The sequence below is a fragment of the Lipomyces arxii genome (assembly GCF_038497795.1).
Source record: "Lipomyces arxii strain Phaff 12-163 unplaced genomic scaffold V1512scaffold_4, whole genome shotgun sequence".
Taxonomy (NCBI): domain Eukaryota; kingdom Fungi; phylum Ascomycota; class Lipomycetes; order Lipomycetales; family Lipomycetaceae; genus Lipomyces; species Lipomyces arxii.
The window spans coordinates 794,227-816,607 of record NW_027117703.1 but is presented as its reverse complement, the minus strand read 5'-3'; the positions used below and the strand labels follow the sequence as shown (position 1 = coordinate 816,607).

The following is a 22,381-nucleotide window of genomic DNA, read 5'->3' as shown; positions in this document are numbered from 1 at the left end:
AGTGCTCACACAAATTAAGTCAATGATCTGCATATTAGAGTTCAATCATAACCTTAATCTAGCTCGAAACTACTCCTGTGCTCGGACGCGTTACAAGACGTCCCAGTTGGGCTCAGTTAAAGCTCACAACCCCTGTCTTCAATCGTAGATCTTGGTTTTTGTCACTCTCTCGTTTCTTGCAATTTCATAGCACAATTCATAATTTCTCACAATCAACATGCGGCCAAGATCACTACGTCCTCCAGATATCGTGTTGCCTCCTCCATTCCCTACTTCTGCCAACCAATCCTTACAAACGAACAATTCACTCGCATCTCCTGCTCCTCTGGCAACTCCTAGCCTGCGACCTCAGGCTCGACGATCGGCGAGTAGTACAAGCAGTTTAAATGGTTCCTCTATGCGCTCTCGTCGTGCATATCCACCTATCACTCCTGTTAACCCTCAAGCCGGTGCCTATTTTAATATAGCACAACCTCTGCGCACTCCATCAATGTCATCTCAATCTACCTTATCAGTTGCAGAAGCGGCTGCAGCAGCGGCTGCGGACTCATCACACTCGTCATTCGACAGTGCATCAACTGATGACGACGAAGACGATGCAGCGTCAGAACCAGATACTCCAGAATCTTCTCCAAAGCGGACATGGAGTGCACAACAAGATCATATATTACGCCGAGCAATGGACTTTCATCTTTCTGATCCTCGCACTGCTCCCTTTGCTGGTCATGTGCCTCCTCCTACCCTTCTGCATCGCATCGTTAAAACCGTCATCAGATTGTCTCAGGACAAATGCAGCGATCTTACAAAGCATCATTCATCTACGGAAATTCGGAAACGTGTGATTGAAATTAGCTCACCGACTTACAATGGCGAAGATATACAAGCAATTGCTAGTCCTCTCCTCCGAGCAACGGGTCGTGGAGGACTTAGAAATCTGACTGAAAAAGCCATTAGCAACGACAGCACAAATCCATACTTCTCACTAGCACTTCAGTCACCGTTTCACGAAAGTACAAATCCTATCGGTTTGGTACAAACTTCGAAGCGAAAGTTTGATTCACTTGAGTCAGTCGAAAATGACTCAGCATTGGTGTAGATAGCGTTTATGATTTTTGCTTATTTGGTCAACTAGGTTTGATACTAGAAATTGTACATGTCACGACGGTTCGGAGTAATGAATTGAATTTATGATCTTTTTGCCAACTTTTGTATTTTCGTCGAATCACAGTCTCTATTCTGCCTTTTCCACCAGCAGACAACTTTTAACAAATACTTCTAAATTTAATCGTCGTGGAAAACAACTTCTCCCCAGTTGGGGTTAACCACTCTCTTAGTCGTATGACTAGAAATTGAGTCAATGGCAGCCATGTCGGCATCATCAACAACAAAGTCTTCAAAGTTGCTAATGATTCGTTCCGCCGTGACAGACTTGGGAATGACTGATGTACCTCGGCTAATAGCCCACGAGATCAAGACTTGAGCGGGAGTTTTTCCCAGGCGTTTAGCAATAGTTTGAATAGCGGACTCCTGTTGCAGCGGAGCGTTCGTAGAACCCAATGGCGAGTAGGCGGTGACGTGGATGCCTTTAGCCTTGCAATAGTCCAACAACTTGGTCTGTGGCAGATAAGGATGAAGTTCAACTTGGTTGACAGCCGGGACAATAGTGGTAGTCGGAGCGTTCAACAACTTTTCCAAAGTAACGGTAGAGCAGTTAGAAACACCAATGGCTTTAACTTTTCCGGTTCCTGGCAGCTTCTGAACCAACTCCCAAGTCTTTGTGACGTCCCAATTTGACATTCTATCACGGGATCCGTCAGGTAAAGATGGGAACAAAGCGTCGTTTCCTTTAGGGTTAAAGGCGATAGGCCAGTGAACCAAGTATAGATCGACATAGTCAGTTCCCAAAAGCTTTAATGAAATGTCCAGGTTTTTCTCTGGGTTGTTGTGGAACGTGCACCAACTACTGCAGTCAGAAGTGATCGAATTCTTGCGAGATAAGACTTACAGCTTGGTAGTAAGAAAAATATCCTCACGAGAAATTCCGCTGTCCTTGATTGCTTTCCCGACCTCAGCTTCGTTGCCGTAGACCTGTCGTGTTTAGCAGTAACCAAATATTGATCTTAGTAATACTCACATAAGCGGTATCAATGTGACGGTATCCAGTCTTTAATGCAGTCTAAACGTAATTAGACTAATAATTACTCCGTATTCAGATTACAAACCAAGACTGCTTCGTAGACTTCGTTGGGGCCAGATTGCCATGTTCCGAGACCAAGAGCCGGTAGAGCACTGCCAGAGTTAAGAGTGAACATGCGTCTAAAATAATCAATTAGCACAGGATTTCATTTTTAAAACATTAGGCTGTATCAGAATGGAATAAATAACTTACTTAGTTGCCATTGTTAGTTGTTTTTGTAAACTGGTTCAACTGTGAGCAAAATTTTGTCGACTAGAATTATGTAGACTACATTCGGACATACTACGAGCTTCGTCGGACGATAAGAGAGCGCCGCACCACCAACCGGAGACCACTGATCTACGAATCGTTCTTCACATTCAGCTATAATAGCAGATGTAAAGGCCCTAAGTATGCTCAAGTGTTGTTGATATACAGACAACAGTAGTCTATATTAATAGGTTCTACTTTGGTGCCGCCCATGAGTCTTCAGTAGCAAAGGTAAACTTCAACTCAACTCCTAAGCGTACTCCGCAGAACCTGCAATTTGCTACTTTCCCATCTCAAAAATTTACTGACGCGCATTGAAATAGTTTATATTGATTGGTTCTTCACAATAATAATGTTGCCTCAACCAATAAATAGACAACCTCAATTAACTAACTACTGACTTTCAAGTTCAAAGCTCTCATTTGGAGCGTGCGGCTCAGCGAATCGCTGGCGTCATTAAGTAGAGCTTACGGTTAATCTTTACTAACAATTGGAGTAGTTAGTTTTGGTTATTTGATTTGCAAGGCATAGACAATATGGGTCTCGGACTACCTCTTAACTTACCAAAATGGCTTGCTCAAAATTCACATTTGTTAAAGCCGCCAATCAACAACTACTGCGTGTATAAGGCAGGGTACACAGTCATGGTTCGATTAGCTTGTTGCTATTGACTACTTACATATTGCTGACTTATGAACGTTTAAGATTGTTGGTGGACCAAACAAAAGAACTGACTATCACATTAATCAGACTCCGGAATGGTTTTACCAGTATAAAGGGAGTATGCTGTTAAAGGTTGTTGATGAAGGCAAATTCAAAGACGTTCATATTCATGAAGGTGACATGTTTCTTCTTCCGGGTATGGTCACATTGATCTGATTGAGCATTGGCTAAATGTGATAGAAAACGTTCCGCATAATCCAGTCAGATTCGCAGACACAGTTGGAGTTGTCATTGAACAGCTGCGGCCAGAAGGCTCAATAGACAAATTACGTTGGTACTGCCAGAACTGCAAAGAGATTGTATACGAAGACGGTTTCCATTGTACAGATCTTGGTACTCAGATCAAAGACGCTGTGATTTCTTTCACGGACGACAAGGAGAAGAGAACCTGCAAGAAGTGCGGTACAGTTTGCGATGTCAAATAAATTTACATCAAATATTACAAGTATAATATACATGTCAAATATTTACATGCTGTCAATCACTTTTCTTTCGAGTCCAGTGACTGCCTTATCTTCATCCAGAACTTCATCAACAATCGCCCTTGAGTAATAAACGCAGTCGTTGACAGACACGCCCAAATACGATGCTCCATCAACAATTAGCCGCCCATGAAACTGGGACAATAGCGCGTCGTGAATTGTTTCCAAATTAGCCTGATGTCCAACAACGTATTGTGGTATGCAACTCTCTTGAAACGTTGCTTGGGCTAAAACTGGCTCTTCTGTAATTCCAAAATGGCGTTTGAGTAGACTTTTAGCAAGGTCAATAGCCTCGTCAGAATCAGAAACAGGCAATCTTTCCGTATTCCACCAATGTCCACCAAGCATGACTGTGAGTTTTGTACCAGTAGCAGAATCTTGAAAACTGCCTGGCACGTTTCCCGCTCCATGATCTAGCGAGACCGTGTCGGAGTCAAAAACAACTCCGAGTGCATACTCCGGGTTATCGCTCCGTGGGACATCTCGCGGGAGTAAATATCCAAACCCTGTTATTGGTAGTAAACCTGGTGTTTTGTAAAACAGGTTCACGACGTTAACCGAAACTGAAGGAATATTTATCAGAGCCTCTGAAAGCGGTGAAGGCGTGAAGTTTGCGAGCATAGTAGCCGGCAGAGCCGAGAACACATGAGAAAATGTCTGAGACGACTTTTCAGTAACAATCCTTATTCCATCAACCGCTCTCTCAAGCGCCGAAACTGGTTCTTGCAACCGCACTTCAATGTTTTCTGTTTCCAACAGTGACTTTTCCAGATTGTCTACAAGAGAGCGTATTCCCTTTTTAAACGACACAATACTCGCACCGGAAAGGGAGTTCATGATTTCTTTGTTTTCTTCAAGTAAGCGCGCCAAATCAGCCTTTTCTTTCTCTTCATATGTATTTGTTTTAGCCATTTCTTGTTTCATGGATGCGGATTTCCACAACGGTATCACACTGCCGAAGGTGTTTTCACGTTTCCACAAGCTGTTCATCAAACTTTTTATGCTAAGTTTGTACACGTCACCTGCATATATACCATGAAGTGCTCCTGATACTAATCTATCTGTGAGTTTTGGGCCAAACCTTCTGCTCATAAAATTTCCAATAGACTCGTCTTTCAATCCTTTTGGTTTATTACGACGGAATGGCTCAAAAATTAACTCAGGTAATATGCCTCTAAATATCTTTTCCGTGAAAAAATACTTAACGAACGACATCAAAGAATATGGCACTTGATTGATTTTACCGTTGTAGTAAATATATCGGTTTCTAGCCGCGGTCGATGTTTTGGGCACCACGATGAGCTCGTCTACCAAGTCAAGACGACGAATCTAACCGAAATTAACTTAAACAGTAATCTATAATGCCAAGTTTACCAGATCGAACATATTGACAGAGCTGACTGTATTAGCCACTCGAAGAGTTCGTGGACCTTTCTCAAATACAACATGTTTTTTCTCGCCAGTGCCGTCATCCAAGTACTGAGTCTGACTATCTAAATACCCGCCTAGTCTTTCTGAAGACTCATACAGAGTAATTGGAATGGTCCGAGGCAATCTCTGTGCAAGATAATAGGCGGTAGTCATACCAGAGATGCCTCCACCTTGTATGCATTAGCACCGAAATCAATTTCAGCGGAATTTATTTACCAAGAACTGCAACAGAGCGTATATCTCTCATACCTCACTCCACATAAATTTCATTGACTTTGATTACCTATAAACCAGAATTTCTTTCATGAGTAGATCATTTGGTATATAAAGCCTCATGAAGTGCGGCTTGGTTAATACCATCACATTAATTTTTGACGTGGGATTTATTGAACACCTGCACTTTAGAATTGCTCTAATTTAGAGTGAGAGCAACAGACATAAACATCATTGTAATCGCAAACTACCAATACACCAATCCATGTCTAATATACAAAATATATACAACAAGAACATCAGAGCTTTATCTGTCAATCCATATTTTGACTAGTCCGTCTAGTCCTGCAGAAGCCAGTATGTTGCGCGACGGATGTGCATCAACAGCTAATACGACGCCTAAAGTCCAGTTTAGTGTCATGGCCTGAAATAAATGGCAGAGAATCTTACCTTTATGGCCCTCGAGTACTTGCACTACTTCTTTCGTCTGGACGTCCCAAAAATAGATGCCGCCGTCTTCAGAACCGCTTACTCTTTGGCAATTAGAATTGTAATTAAACAAAGAAGAAAATGTACGTACACCCATACGCCGTGAGTCGTTGAGAATGTGGAGACACACACAAATTTTTCGTTCTTATGGCCCTGGTAAGTCTTCATGCATCGTCCTTTCAAGTAATCCCATAGTCGGACTGAAGAGTCTAGAGCACCAGAGAGAAGATACTTTCCATTTGGTGAGAACTTAACACACGAAACTGGCGAGTTGTTGTCCTCAATCATTGTTTTAAGACACTGTCCGCTTGCGGTATCCCATAGTCGACTAAAACGTTAGGCGGATATAACCGATAGAATTAGATCCAGAACACTTACATTTGGCCGTCATGGCTACATGACACTATCATAGTACCATCCCTACTAAAGTGAACAGCGGAAACAGGATCAGAGTGGGCTGGCAATGTGCGCAGACATTGTCCTTTTTTGACGTCCCAAATCTTGATTGACTCGTCAAAACTGCCAGACGCTACCAAATTTCCTTTCGGATTGAAATCGACACTATACGCATAATTAGTGTGTCCTCGCAATGTACGGAGAATTCGTCCCTGTATGACTTTAGCTCAAGTAAGTATACTTCTAGCCTCCTCTACATACCGAGATAATATCCCATATCCGCACGGTTTTGTCGTCTGATGCGGATGCTAGTGTTCTACAGTCTGGTGACCATGCTATATCGTTAATTCCTCTTCCATGGCCTTCAATTGTTGTCTCGTATTCGCCGCTTAGAGCATTCCATATTTTAATTGTTTTGTCTGCCGCTAAGAAACTGTAAACATGGCATAGATCGACAACGATAGTAGAACATACAAGCAGTCGCAATCCACTGTCCGTCTGCACTGAATTTCACTATAGTCACGCCTGCTGTATGGCCTTCCAGTATAAAGTGAAGAGAGTAATGTGGCTCACTGGTCCCGTTTCCATTGAGTTGTAAGGTATCTGGTTTAACTTCAGAAACAGGAGTCAGATCCCGAGAATATCGATCCTCGTCAACATCCATCTAAGATTACCTTATCATGAATACTTAATCTAAGTTTTAAGTAATATACAAATAGCAGTCGCAAAAGTTCGTTGATCGTAGCAAATACGAAATTTCAGGGGGTATACTTTAGTGGGGTTAGGTTTACTCGGGAGACGGCACAGCCAACGAGCAATCATGCGTTTGCTTGTTTAGTAGAACGAGTAAGTAGTTGGACGGAATAAGACATGACTTCAAGTGTGTCGTTATTGCCTGTTTCACCTTTGACGCAAGCTTCAACTAATTCAAGTGCAAGTAGGTCGGGGACGAGTAGATCACACCCGATGGACTTCCGCATGATGACTCTGAACTGCTGGTACGCTAAAGTTATATTGGAATTAAAACGCGAATGACAAGTTACAGGGGTCTGAAGTACGTATCAAAGGCTCGTGAGCCCAGAATGCGCTATATAGCCAACCAGATTGCGATATGTGAAGCGGATATTGTTGCACTTCAAGAGTGTTGGGTAGAAAGTGATTATGATTATATTCGGCAACAAACACATAAAGAATTCCCATACAGCAAATACTTTTATAGTGGCATAATTGCTGGGTCTGGTCTTGTCATACTCTCACGGTTTCCAATTGAGTCTGTCAGCATGACGCCTTACACTATCAACGGGCGGCCTAGCGCTTTTTTTCGAGGCGACTGGTATGTAGGCAAAGGAATAGCTAGCGCTATAGTCCGCCACCCAACGGGGGTAGCTATCGAGATTTTCAATACACATATGCACGCTCCATACGGGCCAGGCGATGCTTCTTATGTTTGTCACAGAACTGCTCAAGCGTGGCAGCTGTCGCAGCAGATCCGTGCCGCTGTGGAGCGAGGACACCTGGCTATCGCAGTTGGTGATTTCAATTCTCGGCCTGAAAGCATTACATACGCTTTGTTGACTCAAAGAGCAGGACTGCAAGATAGCTGGATAACTGTATATGGAAACGCAAACAAGCATCTTTTAGCCGAGTCGCTCTCTCCAGAAGATCAAATAAAACTTATGGGTGTTACGTGCGACTCGAAGTTGAATACATGGAGGGCAGATAGAGATCTATCGGAGGCGCAGAGACTAGACTATTGCTTCCATACACCCAGCCTATCCACGGTAGAAAAGTTGGACGTGGTTTTCATTGAGAAAGTTCCTCAACTTGAATGCTCCGCATCAGACCATTTCGGTGTGGCGGTCACTTTACGTGTTTTACCAGCAACGCGCGAGAAACTCCTGTCAGGACAAGAACAGGTGGCACAAAGTAATCGGCCACCTAGTTTACCGCTGGACCAGTATGACGAAATACTCAATATAATTCACGATTACTTGCCAACAGCGCATGCTCAAAAGTACTATAGAACGCTGCATTTCTGGATCTCTATCATTTTTGTGGTAGCTTTGCACATTGGTGTTTTCTGGGTTAGAAAGGGTTGGCCATCGTTTTTGGTCACTCTCGGGTCAACTCTGATAGCTCTGACAGGAGTGGTCGATGGAATGCTAGGGTTTTTGTATGGCCGGAACGAATTGCGAGGACTTCGGGAGTTTGAGGAGGAAGTCAGATGGGAAAAATTGCGGGCGTCAGATCTTAGTGAAGGAATTGGAGCAGTAGGAGTCGTCGATGTTGGTATGTGATCTAATCTAATCTGATTAAACTTCTTTGCGCGCTTAGAGTGCAGTAGTACAAAGCCAAGATAAAGCACGGTTGGCCAGGTTCCGACTTTCTCCTGTTACGTCATAAGCAAAGCTTAGAGGTTGTGCGGCTGAAGCTGTTGCGGCCTGTTGTTCGCGTACCTAGAGAGACGCCAGGCCCGGCCGGACAGCTGGTCTTGAGTTTTTGTGATTTCAACTACGATCTTTCTGAGATACCGCGTGTGTTAAGATTGAAACTCTTATACTTTTAAAAGTCAGTTCTATTGGTTTTATCCTTTTTGTTAGTTTGTAAGGACTTACTGCTTCATAGCGACTATTCCTACTCTAGGAGCTCTATCAGCTGGTTTGCATACTGAAATAACACTCGATTTTTGAGCAAATGCGTGTTATTGTGGTTTTGGTGCTTCTGTGAACAACAGTGGACATTTATTAAAAGTCCACAAGTTGTGGTTTTGAAATCGACTGGTCTTAGTCAGCTTTGAAATTTCAAAGAATGGTCATACCTTTTGACTATATTAAAACATAAGTATCATTGCTGAAACTACAAATGACTTTTTCAGGCGGTGTGGTATGTGTGTGGGAGTTCAACTCTATGTGCTATCTGATCGGTATTAGGGATTTATTGGAGTCGCTGCTTTTGTATTGGTTTTGTGTCTAATATTTGCTGTTTATCGTCGAAAACTTCTTTTTAAGAACGCGAGACCTATTGCGCCTTTGCAATTTAATCCGACTACTCGACCCACCAGGCCGGTGCGCACTCGTGTTGTATCTCAGACTGGTGATGACACTGGAATGGTTGTGTTGCATTTGCCTTATCGAACTACTGCTGTGTCAACGGCGAACAACAGCAACGGGGTTCTTCCCGTATACGAACCCGCTGAAAATCTTCCAACATATGATGACGCAGTCAGGCAGCAGATCAGTCGGTCTAGTCAAGGTACTGAAGGGGTGGATACAGAAGAATGTTTGGTTTTCGTAAGACGGCCTGAGAGGGCAGCACAGCGAGATGGAATACCGTAGTGTAGTTTGTTCAGTTCTGCGTTTTGCCTTCTTTTTATTTGCATAGTACAGTTCTTTCAATTTTGTGTTTGCCTTCTTTGTAAATGCTTGAATACATCATTTAGTTATTGCTAAATACAATTATGCAGCTGTGTTTTCTTGTCTTCTCTCTGTCGATTGGTCTTTTGCAACTGATTTGTCTAACCAGTCAAGATATCGTTCAGCAAAATGAAACGACTCAAAAGCAACCTCAACCATAATCAAAATGATAATCATCCATTCCAGCCGTACACTTTGAACTTCAGACAGATGCGCCTTAAGAATTGAAACTACCTCCGAGACGTAATCTAGCTTCTTGTTCAAGATAGCTATACGCGGAGCGATATCCAAATTTTTTGATATCGCTCTGTACATTGACTCCAGTTCTGGTTCAGACCAGTATAAGTCGGGAGTTTCCGTCAACTCTGAGTAAAGATTCAGATTTCCTCGTAATCTTAGAAGCTCGCCAGTTTGCTTTAAGGCGTGCTTGCCAGAATTCATTTTCAGTTTTCTGCCTGTTGCTAATTGATCTGTAATGTCTTTAACATTTTCCAAATATCTTTCTAGTCCCATCTCCAACACTGCTAGTTTCGTCGACCGTGCTAAACCAGAAGCAAAAGCTGCTTTGTCCATAATACGGTCATTTCCAGTGATGTATATGGTTTCACCGTCCATAAAACTTCGTTTAACTTCTCCGTCTTGATGATTGTTTCTAGTATCGTGAATGTCGTCCGGGTCTTCTGGTAGTTCAATATAGTCCATGTCTTCAGATTCGCGAAGTGGGTAGGACCGAATTTCGGCAGTCAGAAGTTCATCTGCAAATCGTATAGTGTCAATTTCGCTCATCCCGAACGTGACTATTGATCCATTGCTTAGGATAAATGCATCGGCTTTGTGCCCATTTCCAAGTGGATATTTTGCGTAAGCTACTTCATGTGGAAGCAGCATTGAAGCCTGTAAATGGCCCTGACTGTGCAGAATTTCAATGACTTTAGGTAGGTCGTAAGAATCGGCTGTTGATAGTCCAACACATGGTTGAATCGGACGCTCTTCAGAAATCAAGTACTTCAAGCGATTGGGATAGTCCCGTTGCGAAGTAACTCTGCGGAGTGACTGCTTGGTGGTGGTTCGGGTGCTTCGTGCCGTTGGTGGAGCTTCAATCGGTGCCGAATCACTTGAAGCTACTCCGCTTGAGAAGCGATTCCCATAAAATTGGTTTATTCTATTAAATTTTCCATTGTATTTCAACGTATCAATCGTCAGTCTATTTTTTGCTATTATTCGCTCACAAACAAGCAGTTGCCGGCGAATCATGATTTATATGACGTTCTCACGGCGGCCTCGGAACTTAACGAAGCGGTGACAATTAATGATGCTGACTTTTCACAATGCACACAAAGCTGGCTCCGCCAAAAAGTATAATACAGTCAAACGCTTTTCTGAGGTCAAGTTCAAACTGGGACGTTCTGTGGGACGTTCTGGACAGGATTATTGCATAGTTAGTTTTGAATCCGAAAAAATTGGATCATTGGGACTTTTCGTCGAAGCGGTTCCAGGTTTATTGAACCATAAATTGAACCTATGAGGCTCACATTAAACACCCTAACCCCGATTTCTTGTGTGCTAGTTTTCATCGCTGTCTCCATCTTTAGTCAAACGTAACACCCTTTTCAAAACTCGATTTAGCTTCTTTTACAACTCATCATTTTGTTTTTTTGGTGTTGAATGGTAATGGACGCAAAAATGACTACAACAACTTTACGGCCAAAAAACATTGCAACTTCTTTGGAATCGCTTCGAGCTGCTGCGTTACGATCGCGGGCAAAACAACGCGTTCCTTCGTTGTCACGCGCCGCTGAAGGCGCATTTGAGCGAGACGAAAATTATTCAGTAGATGAACGGTTTCGAAAAAGTGAAGATCGGACGCCATCACCAGCGACGTCAAATGAAGGTGAGTAGAGATGTGTGAGGTGAATTTATTCAAGTGAGGTGTATTGACTGGTTTATACTATAGCAGCCGATTCTGCAATTCCACTAAAGTTAGTATTTTTCAGATGCTGACATAAATTTACTGACTAGTGTTTTAGCAACTTACTAAATCCTCAAATGCAAGCGTCTGCTGTTGAAGCTTTGGCAGAATTATCTCGAGCCGGGCTGTCTTATCACGATTTGTTGTCATACGGTGATATACACCCACTGTTCTTGTCAAGTCTAGTTTCTAGTGTTTCACTTCCACCTTCTTCTCCAGCAACTGAAACTAGTAAGGTTGCAAACACATCCTTCTCATCGCCCGCTGTCAAATCTGATCTCGCGTTTGGCGATGAGAAATTTTTCAGTGAAGAGGCACTCAACGCCCTACTGGATCTGTCTGCCGCTGGTCTGTTGTATCAAGATATTGTCCAACTGGGGGCTATCAATCCTTTATATCTGGCTCGACTGGTGTCGCACTTGTCGCCTGACTCTCCAAGGCATACTGAATTACTGGAGCAGGCTGTGCTTACTGTGAATGCAGCTAATACTAACAGCCCTGCAGTAGTTGTACGTCCTGCTTTGTCTGTGCCGTCTTCTGGAACTGCCACACCCGCACTTGTTCCTTCTGCATCTACTACACCTACTGGGGAAACGCGGAAAAATCCGTTCAAAGTAAATCTGGAAAGTGAAATTTCTGCATCTGTGTTTGCGAATCCGGCACCAAGCTCTACTGTATCTTTAAACACGACCAATGTGGCATCTAAAGTGACGTCCAACGCTGTGCCCAACGCCCGGACTCAGGTTTCGAACGTGACGAGTGAGCCACGAACGACGCGAAGTAAAATTATTTCTAATGGTCAAAACAGTGTAACGATCTCAGGAAATAGTGTCCAAGTGAATCGAACCATTAGAAAGCGTCCCACAGCTATGGAGCTTGGAGGATCTAGTTCGCAGGTCGTTAAGTTTGGGACTGACCGGTCTGTTGGCAAGATGGTTATTGAAATGAGCGATTCAGAAGATAGCGAGAAGTGAATTTGGAGTTTATTCGATTCGAACTATTTGACCTACAAGCTTTATGACTTAAACTTACGATTACGGGATACGACGTGTCCAGGAGTTGCCCATGTACTTAATGCTATGCCCAGCAGCTAAAGAGCTAAGTGGTTTTAATGCTGGATAACTAGTTGTATTACACAAAGCGAATAGATTTTGCAACAAAATTTGGGTTCTCTATGTATTTTATTTGCCTTGATGACAGTGAACCACTTGGGCACTATTGCTTTAACCGTTTTAACACGTAATTACCAAAGATTAAGTTGATTAGTCAAAGCAAAGGCGGAGGTGGAGTGAGTACGCACGGCCAGGTATAAAGTTCGGTTTGCAGTCCCGGTTATCCTCGGATGTGAACCCAATTTTAAATACGCACACTAGTAGTCAACGTCATATACGTTGGGTCTCTGCCTTTTACTTCGCAGATTTAGCATTAAAGCATTACTTCTTTACTCGTTACACTGAACACTTACAATGGCTAGTGGTCAGTAGTCCGAGAAGCTGGATGACTATGCCAATGGCGCAGACCTGTTTGTGACGGACTCACCGATGAGCCTTCACGGGTTTTTTGATCCGGCGCTTCGCGATATTCGACGTCGTGTGTATATAGGATTTTCAAGCTCGGTTGTTTTTAGAGGCGTTTTACTATTGGTAAGCGTTGTTGCGTTTTGTTGTTTGAGTGGTGGTGAGTGTGATTGCCATGCTGATACAAATCAAAGGGTATCATGTCGATATTATGGGGATCATATTATTAGCTGGATGTGTATCTCAATCGAGTTCATTTATAGGTTATTGATTTTGACAGTAACGGGAATACAGACATAGCTTCTGCATTTATCGAGTTTGCCACGAATTTCGCTGCACAATCAGGTTCTATCGGGATCAGTGTAATGCAAGGTAGCGAATTTGGCTACACTTACGTCGCAGTTATTCCATGAAATAACGAAAGAAAAGACATATGGTGCATTTCTGATCATGCCCGGTGCATCTCAGGCTCTGCCGTCTGCTTTGGAGGATCCGTCTTCAGCAGCGGATTATAATGGCGCAGATGCTATCCAATTCGTGTATCCTCAAGCTACATATCCTCAACTATACTCTTCTGTCACTTCTTGGGTATCTGGTTCAGGTGAGGCATTCGCATCTTCGTTTACTCAGCAGGTCTTGGCGACGATGGTTCAAACCGGCAGTAACTATTCTATCACAGATATTGCGCGGGGCGCACCGCAAGTCGTGTCGACACCAGCTGCAGTCAGTATAGTGAGTTTGCGATCACTGGATGCGCCGATTGATATGCTTGTTATTCAGACAGGCATGGTGTATATTACCACCATTTCATTTTTCCTGTTTGATTTTTTGGCCATGGTGGATCGCAGAGTTGCGCCTCATCTCAAGTTTTATCATTACATTTTATACAGGTGGATATGTACGCTCGTTGTGCATTTTTTCTTTTCGTTTTTTTACTGCGTGGTGTCTCTTGCATTTCAAATTGACTTTTCCCGCAAGTTTAGGCGCGGAGGTTTCGTCGTGTACACTGGATGATCATTTGGCTCGGCATGGTTTCGCTGGGCGGCGCGTGTGAGAATGTGACTTTATTGTCATACGTCGTATATCGACCATTATTCAGTATCTGGTTCCTTTTATTAATTGTGGCAAACACATGTGTCATTGGTTATCCGATTCCGTTACAATATAAATTATACAAGTACGGATACGGATTTCCGATGAAAACATTGCAGAAGCTGTCAAGACCACGCTTTTTGGCACTAGAAATCGGATGGGACTTAACATTGGAGTTGTCGTTGCATGGATCACCTTGAACACGGTGTTGTTACCTTTTTTGGTGAAGATATGGAGAATACAAAAGCGAGAACACTTTGCAGCAGACCGCAAATTGTAGTATTGTCGCTGCATTTTTTTAAGTAAATCTTCGTGGAATTTTTTGTATTTTATTGTATTTTATTGTTGCAGAGCACATAGTCTTTTAATTTTTTGTTGCACGTTAACGATTTGGTGGTAAATGATAGAGAAATATTTCTTGATTCATTTGATGCTTTAGAGGGTTAAGCTTACTAGAGGTGCATCTATCAATGATCAAGCAGCAAATCCTGCTCAAGAACAGTACATAGAAGTGTCGATATATTGAGATGATTTCATATTTAGTATAGAGTGGAGATTTAGAACTGTGGTATTAGACCCGGGTATTCAATATTAGTCACGAACACTATGTACTTTCATAGCAATAGCAAAATAGCCATACAATTTTATAAAAAAAGAAATTAGAAGTTCTTAACTTATTTGCTTATGATGCTAACTCTGGATCTAAGCAGGCATTAAAGTGACTGCAGTACAAGCGATATATTCACGGGTGTTGTTGTTAGATACACCAAATGTCCAAATATGTCATGCCAAATAACTCCCATTTAAATTAGTATCGTATTAATCAAAAGCCATTCATTTTCACCAATTCAAGTAATATCATAACATCAATGAAGACCGGGAAGTACCGTCAAAGACTTGAGATAAAAATAAGGGGTATCAATCACGTGCATCGCGCGATGTAGTCTGTCGACGATTTTCGAGCACTTCCACGCACACTCTCGACACGGTCAATTGTTATCGCTACAGTTTTCCATTTGCGTACTGAAGACTCAGTAGTCACAGGTTTTATATTGTAACAACAGGCAAGTACCGCTCTTTTGTTTCAATCTGCTGCAAGGTCTACACGCGTTTGTAATGTACAATTCTGTGATCAGTGGAGTTTCTAGAACGTGAATAACGTGGCACTGAACGGTGACGAACTACTCTGGAAAGTACATCTTTTATGACTGTAGAGTAGTTATTGGAATTTTTTTTGTTATTGGAGACTGGCTATGACTGTAGTAAGGTGTGCACTGTTTGTCCTGGATTGAATCAACGCAACGCTTGTTTGGTGGACTAACAATCTACTGGGTAGAGCGCGTGTAGCGTGTACGAGGTATGACTAGCCGAGTTCAACAGTTAAGCATACCGTTGTCATTTGTTCTCCATTGCTGTTGATATGTGATTCTGTGATAAACTATCTGTGTCCACTTCTGACTCCTCTCGTGATAGAAAAGCGGTTTTGAATACGAAACAATTGCTGACACATTCTTCCCAGACTTTTGTTTTTGAACGGAGATCTTGCCTGAAACATGGCTGGCCGCATATCTCGTCCGCTTGCCACCGGGTACATTCCATTGCCTTCAGAAGAGAACACTTCTGATCGAGAAGGGTCCAATCTGGACACCTTTGCAGTAACCCAAAAGTAAGCCTGATTATTTTGTTATTTGTCTGTTTTGGGTATCCCCACCCGAGAGAGTCGTTTAAACTTTCTCGCGTGGCAATGCAGTATTGGTCTTGTTGATCATCACGTGGCTAGGCTGGTTTAAAACAGTCTATCGCTCATCGGGGCTCCCGATTGTAAAATGGACGACTTCAGCTTATTTACTTTATCTACATCTTAGAAGTTCGAGATGGCTGACAGTAAAAACAGTTATGTCGAGTTGGAAAGCGACGCGATTCTGGATCATCCGCTTGCGACTACCAAGACTACGAACAGCGACGGCGTTCATAGCGAAGGAAGCGGCAGCAATCACCTCCCACAGTACGACAACAAATATGCCAGCAGCACACTTTCAGGCGAAAGCATATCGGATTACGATCTTCGTACATTGAGACGGATATCGGACAAGCTTCCAGCGGCGGTATGGCTCGTCGCGCTTGTTGAGCTTTGTGAGCGGTTTACATATTACGGTCAGTTCGTGTTGATTTTGTTGATAATTTAGGCTAATGTGTTTAGGGATTAGTGGTCCGTTTATGAACTATATGCAGAATCCGGTCGGAGGACTGCGGCCTGGTGCCATTGGACTGGGTCAAAGCAAAGCATCCGCGCTTATATATTTTTTCCAGTTTTGGTGCTATGTCACTCCGATTGCGGGAGCTATTATTGCAGACCAGTATTGGGGAAAGTACAAGACAATTTGTGTGTTTGCCGGAATATACGCCACGGGCAATCTAATTTTGTTTCTCACGTCGCTTCCAGCGTCTATTGCCAATGGCGCTGCGCTTGGCGGTTTAGTTACTGCGATGATCATTATCGGTGTCGGTACAGGCGGAATCAAGTCTAACGTGTCGCCATTGATTGCAGAGCAGTACACAAACACGAAGCGGTACGTTAAGGAGCTTCGGACCGGGGAGCGGGTGATTGTTGACCCGGCGGTCACGATCCAGTCGCTTTTTATGATTTTTTATCTTTGCATTAATGTAGGATCATTGTCTGCCATCGCGACGACCGAGTTGGAACTACACATTGGGTTCTGGGCTGCGTACTTGCTTCCGTTTGCTTTTTTTTTCGTCGGCATCACCTCGCTGATCATCGGCCGGCCATACTACGTGAAGAAGGCACCGCGTGGCTCGGTCGTGCCACACGCGTTCCGGATTTTGTTGATTGGAGCGACCAGACGGTCGCTGAACTCAGCAAAGCCATCGGTACGGTCTGCTGCCGGGTTGTCGCCTGTTCCATGGACTGACCATTTTGTTGAGGAAGTTGAGCGGGCGATGGTCGCGTGCAAGGTTTTTGTGTTTTTTCCTATATATTGGCTTGTGTATGGACAGATGCTCAACAATTTTGTGTCGCAGGCAGGACAGATGGAGACGCACGGAATTCCAAACGATATCATGCAGAATATTGATCCGATTGCGATTATTATCTTCATCCCAATCTGCGACAAGTTCCTGTACCCTGCTCTGCGCAAGATTGGCATCCCGTTCCGACCAATCACACGGATATTCTTTGGTTTCATGTTCGCGGCCCTCGCGATGGCCTACGCGGCTATCGTGCAGCAAATAATTTACAACGCGGGTCCATGCTACGAGTACCCGTTAATGTGCGATGCTTCGAACGGCGGCACGATTCCCAATCGCGTGCACGTCGCGATCCAGACCCCGGCGTATTTCCTGATTGCCATGTCTGAGATTTTCGCGTCTGTCACTGGGTTAGAGTACGCGTACACGAAGGCGCCAGTGTCAATGAAGTCGTTCGTCATGTCGATGTTTTTACTGACCAACGCGTTCGGTGCCGCGATCGGAATCGCAATTTCGCCGGCATCGAAAGATCCGGGCTTGGTGTGGTCGTACACGGTGCTTGCGTGTGTAACTCTGTTTTTTGGGTGTATGTTTTTCTTGCTGTTTAAGAAGTACAACAAGGATGAAGATCAGATGAACAGTCTTGAAAATGAAATTGAGGACACGTTTATTGACGACGCGCAGGCGACTCTGAACACTGCGTAAACTTTTTTTTTGGTATAAGCATTAAGCACGCTGTATAGATACAATAAGTTGTAGTTTAGATACAAGTATTTTGGAATTAGTGTGTATGGTTCGTAAGAAATGCATTCATTATACAGAGAAACGGCCATGTTGCAGCCTCGACATAAAGTCGGAACAAACAAAAATAAGCATGATTAAGTATTATACATGTACATGAAGTGTTGAGTCACAACAGTAAGGAAGAAAAAAAAACCCCAATAACATTGACTCAGAACGGCAACTCGCTCTCGTCCCTCGGCCGTTCTCTGAGCCATCTCATTCTTGGTCCTGATTTCGCGCGCTCCGACACGGCGAAGCCAAACAGCCGCATCTTAAAAATCTCCCACTTGTCGAATTCGGCGGCGGTCGTCGACGTGACTGCGGTGCTGCTGGTCGCTGTCGTATCGTTTCCGTCGGCAGTGTTTTCGGTCTCGCCGCCCGACCGGGCGGCAGCAGTGTTGTTGCCGTTGCCTGCGACGCCCGGCGCGGGTATCCGTGCGCTGGGTTCTGCGGTCGCGGTTGCGTCTGTAGACTGTGCGGACGTGGACACGCGGGCGAGCCCGAAAGGGTTTGGGATGTCGGCGTACGTCTTGAGGAACATGCCGACGAAACTGGTACCGAAGTACGCGCCATCGACCTCATTCTCGTCCTTGCCGATTGGGCTGTAGATGTCTGCGCACGTAGGGCAGTACAGCTTGACGGAGTCGTTACCGGGGATATCGCTGACGCCGATGGGAAGTACGTTGGTCTCGCGGCATAGATATCGTGGACATATGCCGAAATGTTGCAGGTCATATTTTTCAGCCTGCGAGTGTTAGCAGTCTGCTGACTCGGGGAAGGAATGGCATACCATTATTGCCAGTCCGGCACGTGTAAGTAAGAATCGGGCATGTATTAGTCCATATAGCCGTTGTGCAGAATTTTCTATTGCAGGCATATTGGGCAACCGTGTAGAGTCATCTGTACGTTAGCGTAATTTTCCATTCCAGTCATTTATTAATCATACTTGAAGTTGGATCAATGTCAAGAATCATATCGAGTGCTTCTTTGTAAAATGGAACTTGTGAACTTAAGCCAGTCAAATTGAAATCATCCTCGATGAAATCCTCGCTAACTTCAGCAAAATATTCATGACCTTTCATTGAACAGAAATCAGATATCCAAGTCTCGACTTCTGACCTTGATGAACCAGACTCATAATAAGACTCTTCTTCATCATCCTGAAGCAGTTCCTGTTCTTCTTCTTCTTCTTCCTCTTCCTCTTCTTGCCCTTCTTGATTGTTATTTCCATCATCACGTTCAACACCGTCCATCATTGAACCTTCCACATCCGCACCAGAATATTGTCTTGTGACAGCACTGCTCTCACTCATTGCCTCGTCCGGCAGAAGCTCACCGGCAGACTTGGACATCTTCCTTCTCTTTGTTGTAAACACCTTCCCGTCTACCGCTAAATCAATTTTTGACGTCAAGATGATAAGATGTAGATTGTTGAACACAAATCAATTTCAAAAAACCAGTACAGTGAGCATCTAACTATTTGATCTGGAGTCAATTGAAACTGAGTAAACTTATTGAATTAGAGGGTTGCAATTGACCAAAACAGAAGGAATCAGCAAGACAGAATATCGTAAAAATCTAATTGCACTCTGAGTCTTTATATTCAGTACTTAGTAATTAGTTATACTGCCTTTTAAGGTTGATGAATATTGGCCTGATTTTGTTATGTAGTGTTGAAGAGCCAGGCTGGAAGATGTATGTGGGTGAGTCTGGGCCGGGTAATCGTAGTATGAAAGTCTTTGGTGTGAAGCACTATAAGCATGTTCTCCATGTAAATTGACTCTACTACTTCAATACTGTGAAGACATACAAATATTAGCTAGTGAATATGAACCAATTGTCACTACAATGATCAATCAACAAAGACGTGTTCTACTTTTAATTTACGTAGGATCAACGCATACTTACGGTGGATTATCGTCATAAGCTATTTTACAAAAATTTGATTAATGTGCAACCTATACATCAATTATTTTTTAATTAAAATTTCATAAGATGGGGTCTGTCGCCCTTCTTCAAGCTGAAGCTGCTAGCAAGGTACGCCTTCAAAACAGGGACCTTCTTGATCTCAGCCAAAAGCGCAGCATCAACCGTCTTCTGGTCAGCAACACGGCTTTCGCTGATGGTCTTCTTCTCCTTCTTGTCGTCACCGAAGAACTCGGCCTCGCCTTCCTTCTTGGCCTTCTTCTCGTGGGCAAAGTAAGCTGAAGTGAACTTGGAAACATCGACCGACTCAACAGGGACGATGGTAGATGTGGCAATAACGTAGCGGGCGTTGACTCTTCGCAGAGGAACACCGTTGACCTTGAATGGTCCGGAAACAAGAAGAGTTCCGTCGTCGAGGACTTTCAACAAAACAACACGCTTGCCTCTGAATCGGCCGGCGAGAATGATGAGAATAGCACCGGGAGTGATAGATGAGCGGAGAACGGCAGGACGGGGAGTCTTACGGGCCTGTGGGTGATTGTTAACATACACTTCATTAAATCAACAGCTCTTGTAATCATTACCTTCTTGGGGACAGGAAGATCCTCAGCGGGATACCATTTGGAAGCCTTAGTAGCTGGTATAACACGCTTTCCACCGTTGTTGGCCTGTAAATGAGATTAGCATGTTATTTTTAAGTATATGAAAGGAACCTGATCATGATCGTTCACTTTGGGTCTTAACTCTTCCAGGATTGATCATGAACTATCTCTATAATAATAACAAGCAAATAGCTACTTACGCCGCCAATTTCCTTAGTGATTGCACTCATTTTGTAATGTGAGATGTGAAGGTCTGTTCTGTTGATGGACTTGAACTGGCGAAGTTGAGTTGACGACGGAGGTTTGCATTTGGACACCACGAATAAAATGGTACGGTCAAATTGCACACAAATTTGTATGTAAAGTGCTCGTACCTCACTCGAGTGGTGGTCTTCATAGACCATGTAGACTGGGTCGTGACTGCTTTAGGGTATTGGCATTAGGGTTCACGACTACAATACCCCTGTCTGGTTTCGTACCCTAATCCGCAGATCTTGATTAGATAAGGTTTTTCAATGAATTCTATTTAAGCTATTTTACAGTTCATACACGAAGACAGCAAACCTCAGCCATCAGCAAAATATCAAAGCGGTTTAGTTGACAGCGAGCAAGGCAAGTACAGTAGCCATGAGCATAGATCCGACAAGTGCGGCCAGTGAAGGTGCCGTTTTATATGCTGCTTGACCTTGAAATACAGGACCAGTATACGTTGGTGTCGGTGGCTAGACGATGTTAGTGATTTTCTTTGCCTCAAAGCACTTATTCTACTGATGTCGCTTGATACTCAGAAGTAGTTGGTGAGTTTGTTGGCTTGATGGTAGAATTAGTCCATCCGTACGTGGCAACCGACACTGGAGTTGAACTACTTGTGGGCATTGAAGTCAACAGCACAGTGCTGAAGATTGGCGAGAAACTAAACGGTAAAGAAGGTGCGGATGACGACGTTGTTGTCGTCGAGCATGACGTGACGGTCGTCAATATGGTATATACTACCACATCTGTTCGGTCAGCTACGGTTAGGATCGTAGTAACTGGTAGCATGGTAGTGTATGTTACAGTGCTAGCCCCGACTGATATAGTTGTGCTCGTCGTTGCTGCGGCAGATGGAGTCGTACTAACAAGACTCGGGCTTGAAATTAACGCTGCCAAAGTCGTTAAAGTCAAAGTCGTGGTCGAAGTTGTCGAAGTTGTTGAAGTTGTCGAAGTCGTCACAGTCGTCAAAGTCGTGACTGGTAAGGTCACAGGCTTCACAACCACATCAGAGCTCAAACTTGAAAGCATTGGATTTGGACTTGAACTGCTGGGCGTTGTAAAAGAGGTTGACGTGGGTGTCAACGTTGAAGTAGACAAGGTAGACATCATAGTCGAGGTTGTTGACATGAAGGTCACGGTTGAGACTGCCTCTGGAGACGGAAACTGGCTTGGGGTGACCCCATCTGGTGAAGTGGGTAATCCACAAATAGCGAGAGACGGCGGCAAGTCATCTTCAAACCAAACCCATATATTTTGCGCACTAGGTCCTGCGCAATTAAGACACCTTTTGTCGCGTTAAAGTACGACGCGTCTAACCAATAACCAAAACTCACGTTGTTGCAGAACTCAAAAAGTCTGAACCAGAGGCACAAAGACAAGATGCGGTACTCCCGCAATTATCCGCTGCTATAATAGCACTGGCTATGAACGTTGTTAAACTGAACTGTTCCAAACAGACGCGTCACGTACCACAATCAGCAAAACAGTCGTCTATTTGCTGTCGTTCGTATAGTCTGGCATGAACCAGAGTGAAGAGGAAAACGAGCACGAGCTTCATCGTGAACAGTCAAATCGAACAATCAAATTGAAACCAACAAAAGTCGGAGCAGACTGAGTGGTGAGAGAGCCAAAAGAACGCGGTTTTTAAATGCATCGTAGATC

The 22,381-nt window shown here is 43.7% G+C and overlaps 14 protein-coding genes across 14 annotated transcripts; 7 read left to right on the top strand and 7 right to left on the bottom strand.

Moving 5' to 3' along the window:
• Positions 1 to 113: 113 nt before the first annotated feature.
• Positions 114 to 1,226, top strand: V1512DRAFT_260686 (uncharacterized protein). Its single transcript, XM_066915919.1, has one exon. The coding sequence runs from the start codon at positions 218 to 220 to the stop codon at positions 1,094 to 1,096; it is 879 nt and encodes a 292-aa protein (XP_066772787.1). The 5' UTR covers positions 114 to 217; the 3' UTR covers positions 1,097 to 1,226.
• On the bottom strand, positions 959 to 2,511 carry V1512DRAFT_260685 (NADP-dependent oxidoreductase domain-containing protein). The gene is made up of 5 exons (XM_066915918.1): positions 2,390 to 2,511; positions 2,223 to 2,316; positions 2,135 to 2,176; positions 2,006 to 2,088; positions 959 to 1,960 (listed from the first exon to the last, which is right to left on the bottom strand). The coding sequence occupies exons 1-5, from the start codon at positions 2,398 to 2,400 to the stop codon at positions 1,282 to 1,284; spliced, it is 909 nt and encodes a 302-aa protein (XP_066772786.1). The 5' UTR covers positions 2,401 to 2,511; the 3' UTR covers positions 959 to 1,281.
• V1512DRAFT_285915 (3-hydroxyanthranilic acid dioxygenase) lies at positions 2,497 to 3,693 on the top strand. The gene is made up of 3 exons (XM_066918068.1): positions 2,497 to 3,093; positions 3,152 to 3,305; positions 3,350 to 3,693. The coding sequence occupies exons 1-3, from the start codon at positions 2,983 to 2,985 to the stop codon at positions 3,592 to 3,594; spliced, it is 510 nt and encodes a 169-aa protein (XP_066772785.1). The 5' UTR covers positions 2,497 to 2,982; the 3' UTR covers positions 3,595 to 3,693.
• On the bottom strand, positions 3,578 to 5,360 carry V1512DRAFT_260677 (uncharacterized protein). Its single transcript, XM_066915917.1, has 3 exons — positions 5,299 to 5,360; positions 5,026 to 5,252; positions 3,578 to 4,980 (listed from the first exon to the last, which is right to left on the bottom strand). The coding sequence occupies exons 1-3, from the start codon at positions 5,327 to 5,329 to the stop codon at positions 3,637 to 3,639; spliced, it is 1,602 nt and encodes a 533-aa protein (XP_066772784.1). The 5' UTR covers positions 5,330 to 5,360; the 3' UTR covers positions 3,578 to 3,636.
• Positions 5,354 to 6,911, bottom strand: V1512DRAFT_260672 (WD40-repeat-containing domain protein). The gene is made up of 6 exons (XM_066915916.1): positions 6,655 to 6,911; positions 6,442 to 6,605; positions 6,163 to 6,392; positions 5,876 to 6,112; positions 5,746 to 5,828; positions 5,354 to 5,694 (listed from the first exon to the last, which is right to left on the bottom strand). Exons 1-6 carry the CDS (start codon positions 6,842 to 6,844, stop codon positions 5,603 to 5,605), a joined length of 996 nt encoding a protein of 331 aa, XP_066772783.1. The 5' UTR covers positions 6,845 to 6,911; the 3' UTR covers positions 5,354 to 5,602.
• A 97-nt stretch (positions 6,912 to 7,008) lies between these two features.
• On the top strand, positions 7,009 to 8,599 carry V1512DRAFT_223022 (Endonuclease/exonuclease/phosphatase). Its single transcript, XM_066913754.1, has 2 exons — positions 7,009 to 7,178; positions 7,226 to 8,599. Exons 1-2 carry the CDS (start codon positions 7,051 to 7,053, stop codon positions 8,475 to 8,477), a joined length of 1,380 nt encoding a protein of 459 aa, XP_066772782.1. The 5' UTR covers positions 7,009 to 7,050; the 3' UTR covers positions 8,478 to 8,599.
• A 443-nt stretch (positions 8,600 to 9,042) lies between these two features.
• On the top strand, positions 9,043 to 9,515 carry V1512DRAFT_252382 (uncharacterized protein; the record flags this gene model as incomplete). The annotated part of the gene is made up of 2 exons (XM_066914710.1): positions 9,043 to 9,063; positions 9,111 to 9,515. The coding sequence occupies 2 exons, from the start codon at positions 9,043 to 9,045 to the stop codon at positions 9,513 to 9,515; spliced, it is 426 nt and encodes a 141-aa protein (XP_066772781.1).
• V1512DRAFT_260665 (uncharacterized protein) lies at positions 9,493 to 11,030 on the bottom strand. The gene has a single exon (XM_066915915.1). It carries the CDS (start codon positions 10,845 to 10,847, stop codon positions 9,636 to 9,638), a length of 1,212 nt encoding a protein of 403 aa, XP_066772780.1. The 5' UTR covers positions 10,848 to 11,030; the 3' UTR covers positions 9,493 to 9,635.
• A 167-nt stretch (positions 11,031 to 11,197) lies between these two features.
• On the top strand, positions 11,198 to 12,796 carry V1512DRAFT_260663 (uncharacterized protein). The gene is made up of 3 exons (XM_066915914.1): positions 11,198 to 11,484; positions 11,548 to 11,572; positions 11,621 to 12,796. The coding sequence occupies exons 1-3, from the start codon at positions 11,259 to 11,261 to the stop codon at positions 12,534 to 12,536; spliced, it is 1,167 nt and encodes a 388-aa protein (XP_066772779.1). The 5' UTR covers positions 11,198 to 11,258; the 3' UTR covers positions 12,537 to 12,796.
• Positions 12,797 to 13,028: 232 nt separating this feature from the next.
• Positions 13,029 to 14,809, top strand: V1512DRAFT_290388 (uncharacterized protein; the record flags this gene model as incomplete). Its single annotated transcript, XM_066918210.1, has 6 exons — positions 13,029 to 13,038; positions 13,081 to 13,205; positions 13,343 to 13,441; positions 13,482 to 13,811; positions 13,864 to 13,977; positions 14,063 to 14,809. 6 exons carry the CDS (start codon positions 13,029 to 13,031, stop codon positions 14,369 to 14,371), a joined length of 987 nt encoding a protein of 328 aa, XP_066772778.1. The 3' UTR covers positions 14,372 to 14,809.
• A 1,236-nt stretch (positions 14,810 to 16,045) lies between these two features.
• On the top strand, positions 16,046 to 17,861 carry V1512DRAFT_204833 (POT family-domain-containing protein; the record flags this gene model as incomplete). The annotated part of the gene is made up of 2 exons (XM_066913339.1): positions 16,046 to 16,325; positions 16,372 to 17,861. The coding sequence occupies 2 exons, from the start codon at positions 16,046 to 16,048 to the stop codon at positions 17,859 to 17,861; spliced, it is 1,770 nt and encodes a 589-aa protein (XP_066772777.1).
• Positions 17,862 to 17,945: 84 nt separating this feature from the next.
• V1512DRAFT_260653 (casein kinase II regulatory subunit-domain-containing protein) lies at positions 17,946 to 19,603 on the bottom strand. Its single transcript, XM_066915913.1, has 3 exons — positions 18,886 to 19,603; positions 18,730 to 18,839; positions 17,946 to 18,684 (listed from the first exon to the last, which is right to left on the bottom strand). The coding sequence occupies exons 1-3, from the start codon at positions 19,289 to 19,291 to the stop codon at positions 18,109 to 18,111; spliced, it is 1,092 nt and encodes a 363-aa protein (XP_066772776.1). The 5' UTR covers positions 19,292 to 19,603; the 3' UTR covers positions 17,946 to 18,108.
• Positions 19,604 to 19,859: 256 nt separating this feature from the next.
• Positions 19,860 to 20,814, bottom strand: V1512DRAFT_260650 (60S ribosomal protein eL6). The gene is made up of 3 exons (XM_066915912.1): positions 20,668 to 20,814; positions 20,450 to 20,533; positions 19,860 to 20,393 (listed from the first exon to the last, which is right to left on the bottom strand). The coding sequence occupies exons 1-3, from the start codon at positions 20,695 to 20,697 to the stop codon at positions 19,920 to 19,922; spliced, it is 588 nt and encodes a 195-aa protein (XP_066772775.1). The 5' UTR covers positions 20,698 to 20,814; the 3' UTR covers positions 19,860 to 19,919.
• A 159-nt stretch (positions 20,815 to 20,973) lies between these two features.
• V1512DRAFT_260649 (uncharacterized protein) lies at positions 20,974 to 22,375 on the bottom strand. The gene is made up of 3 exons (XM_066915911.1): positions 22,190 to 22,375; positions 22,054 to 22,141; positions 20,974 to 22,004 (listed from the first exon to the last, which is right to left on the bottom strand). Exons 1-3 carry the CDS (start codon positions 22,275 to 22,277, stop codon positions 21,227 to 21,229), a joined length of 954 nt encoding a protein of 317 aa, XP_066772774.1. The 5' UTR covers positions 22,278 to 22,375; the 3' UTR covers positions 20,974 to 21,226.
• Positions 22,376 to 22,381: the final 6 nt, after the last annotated feature.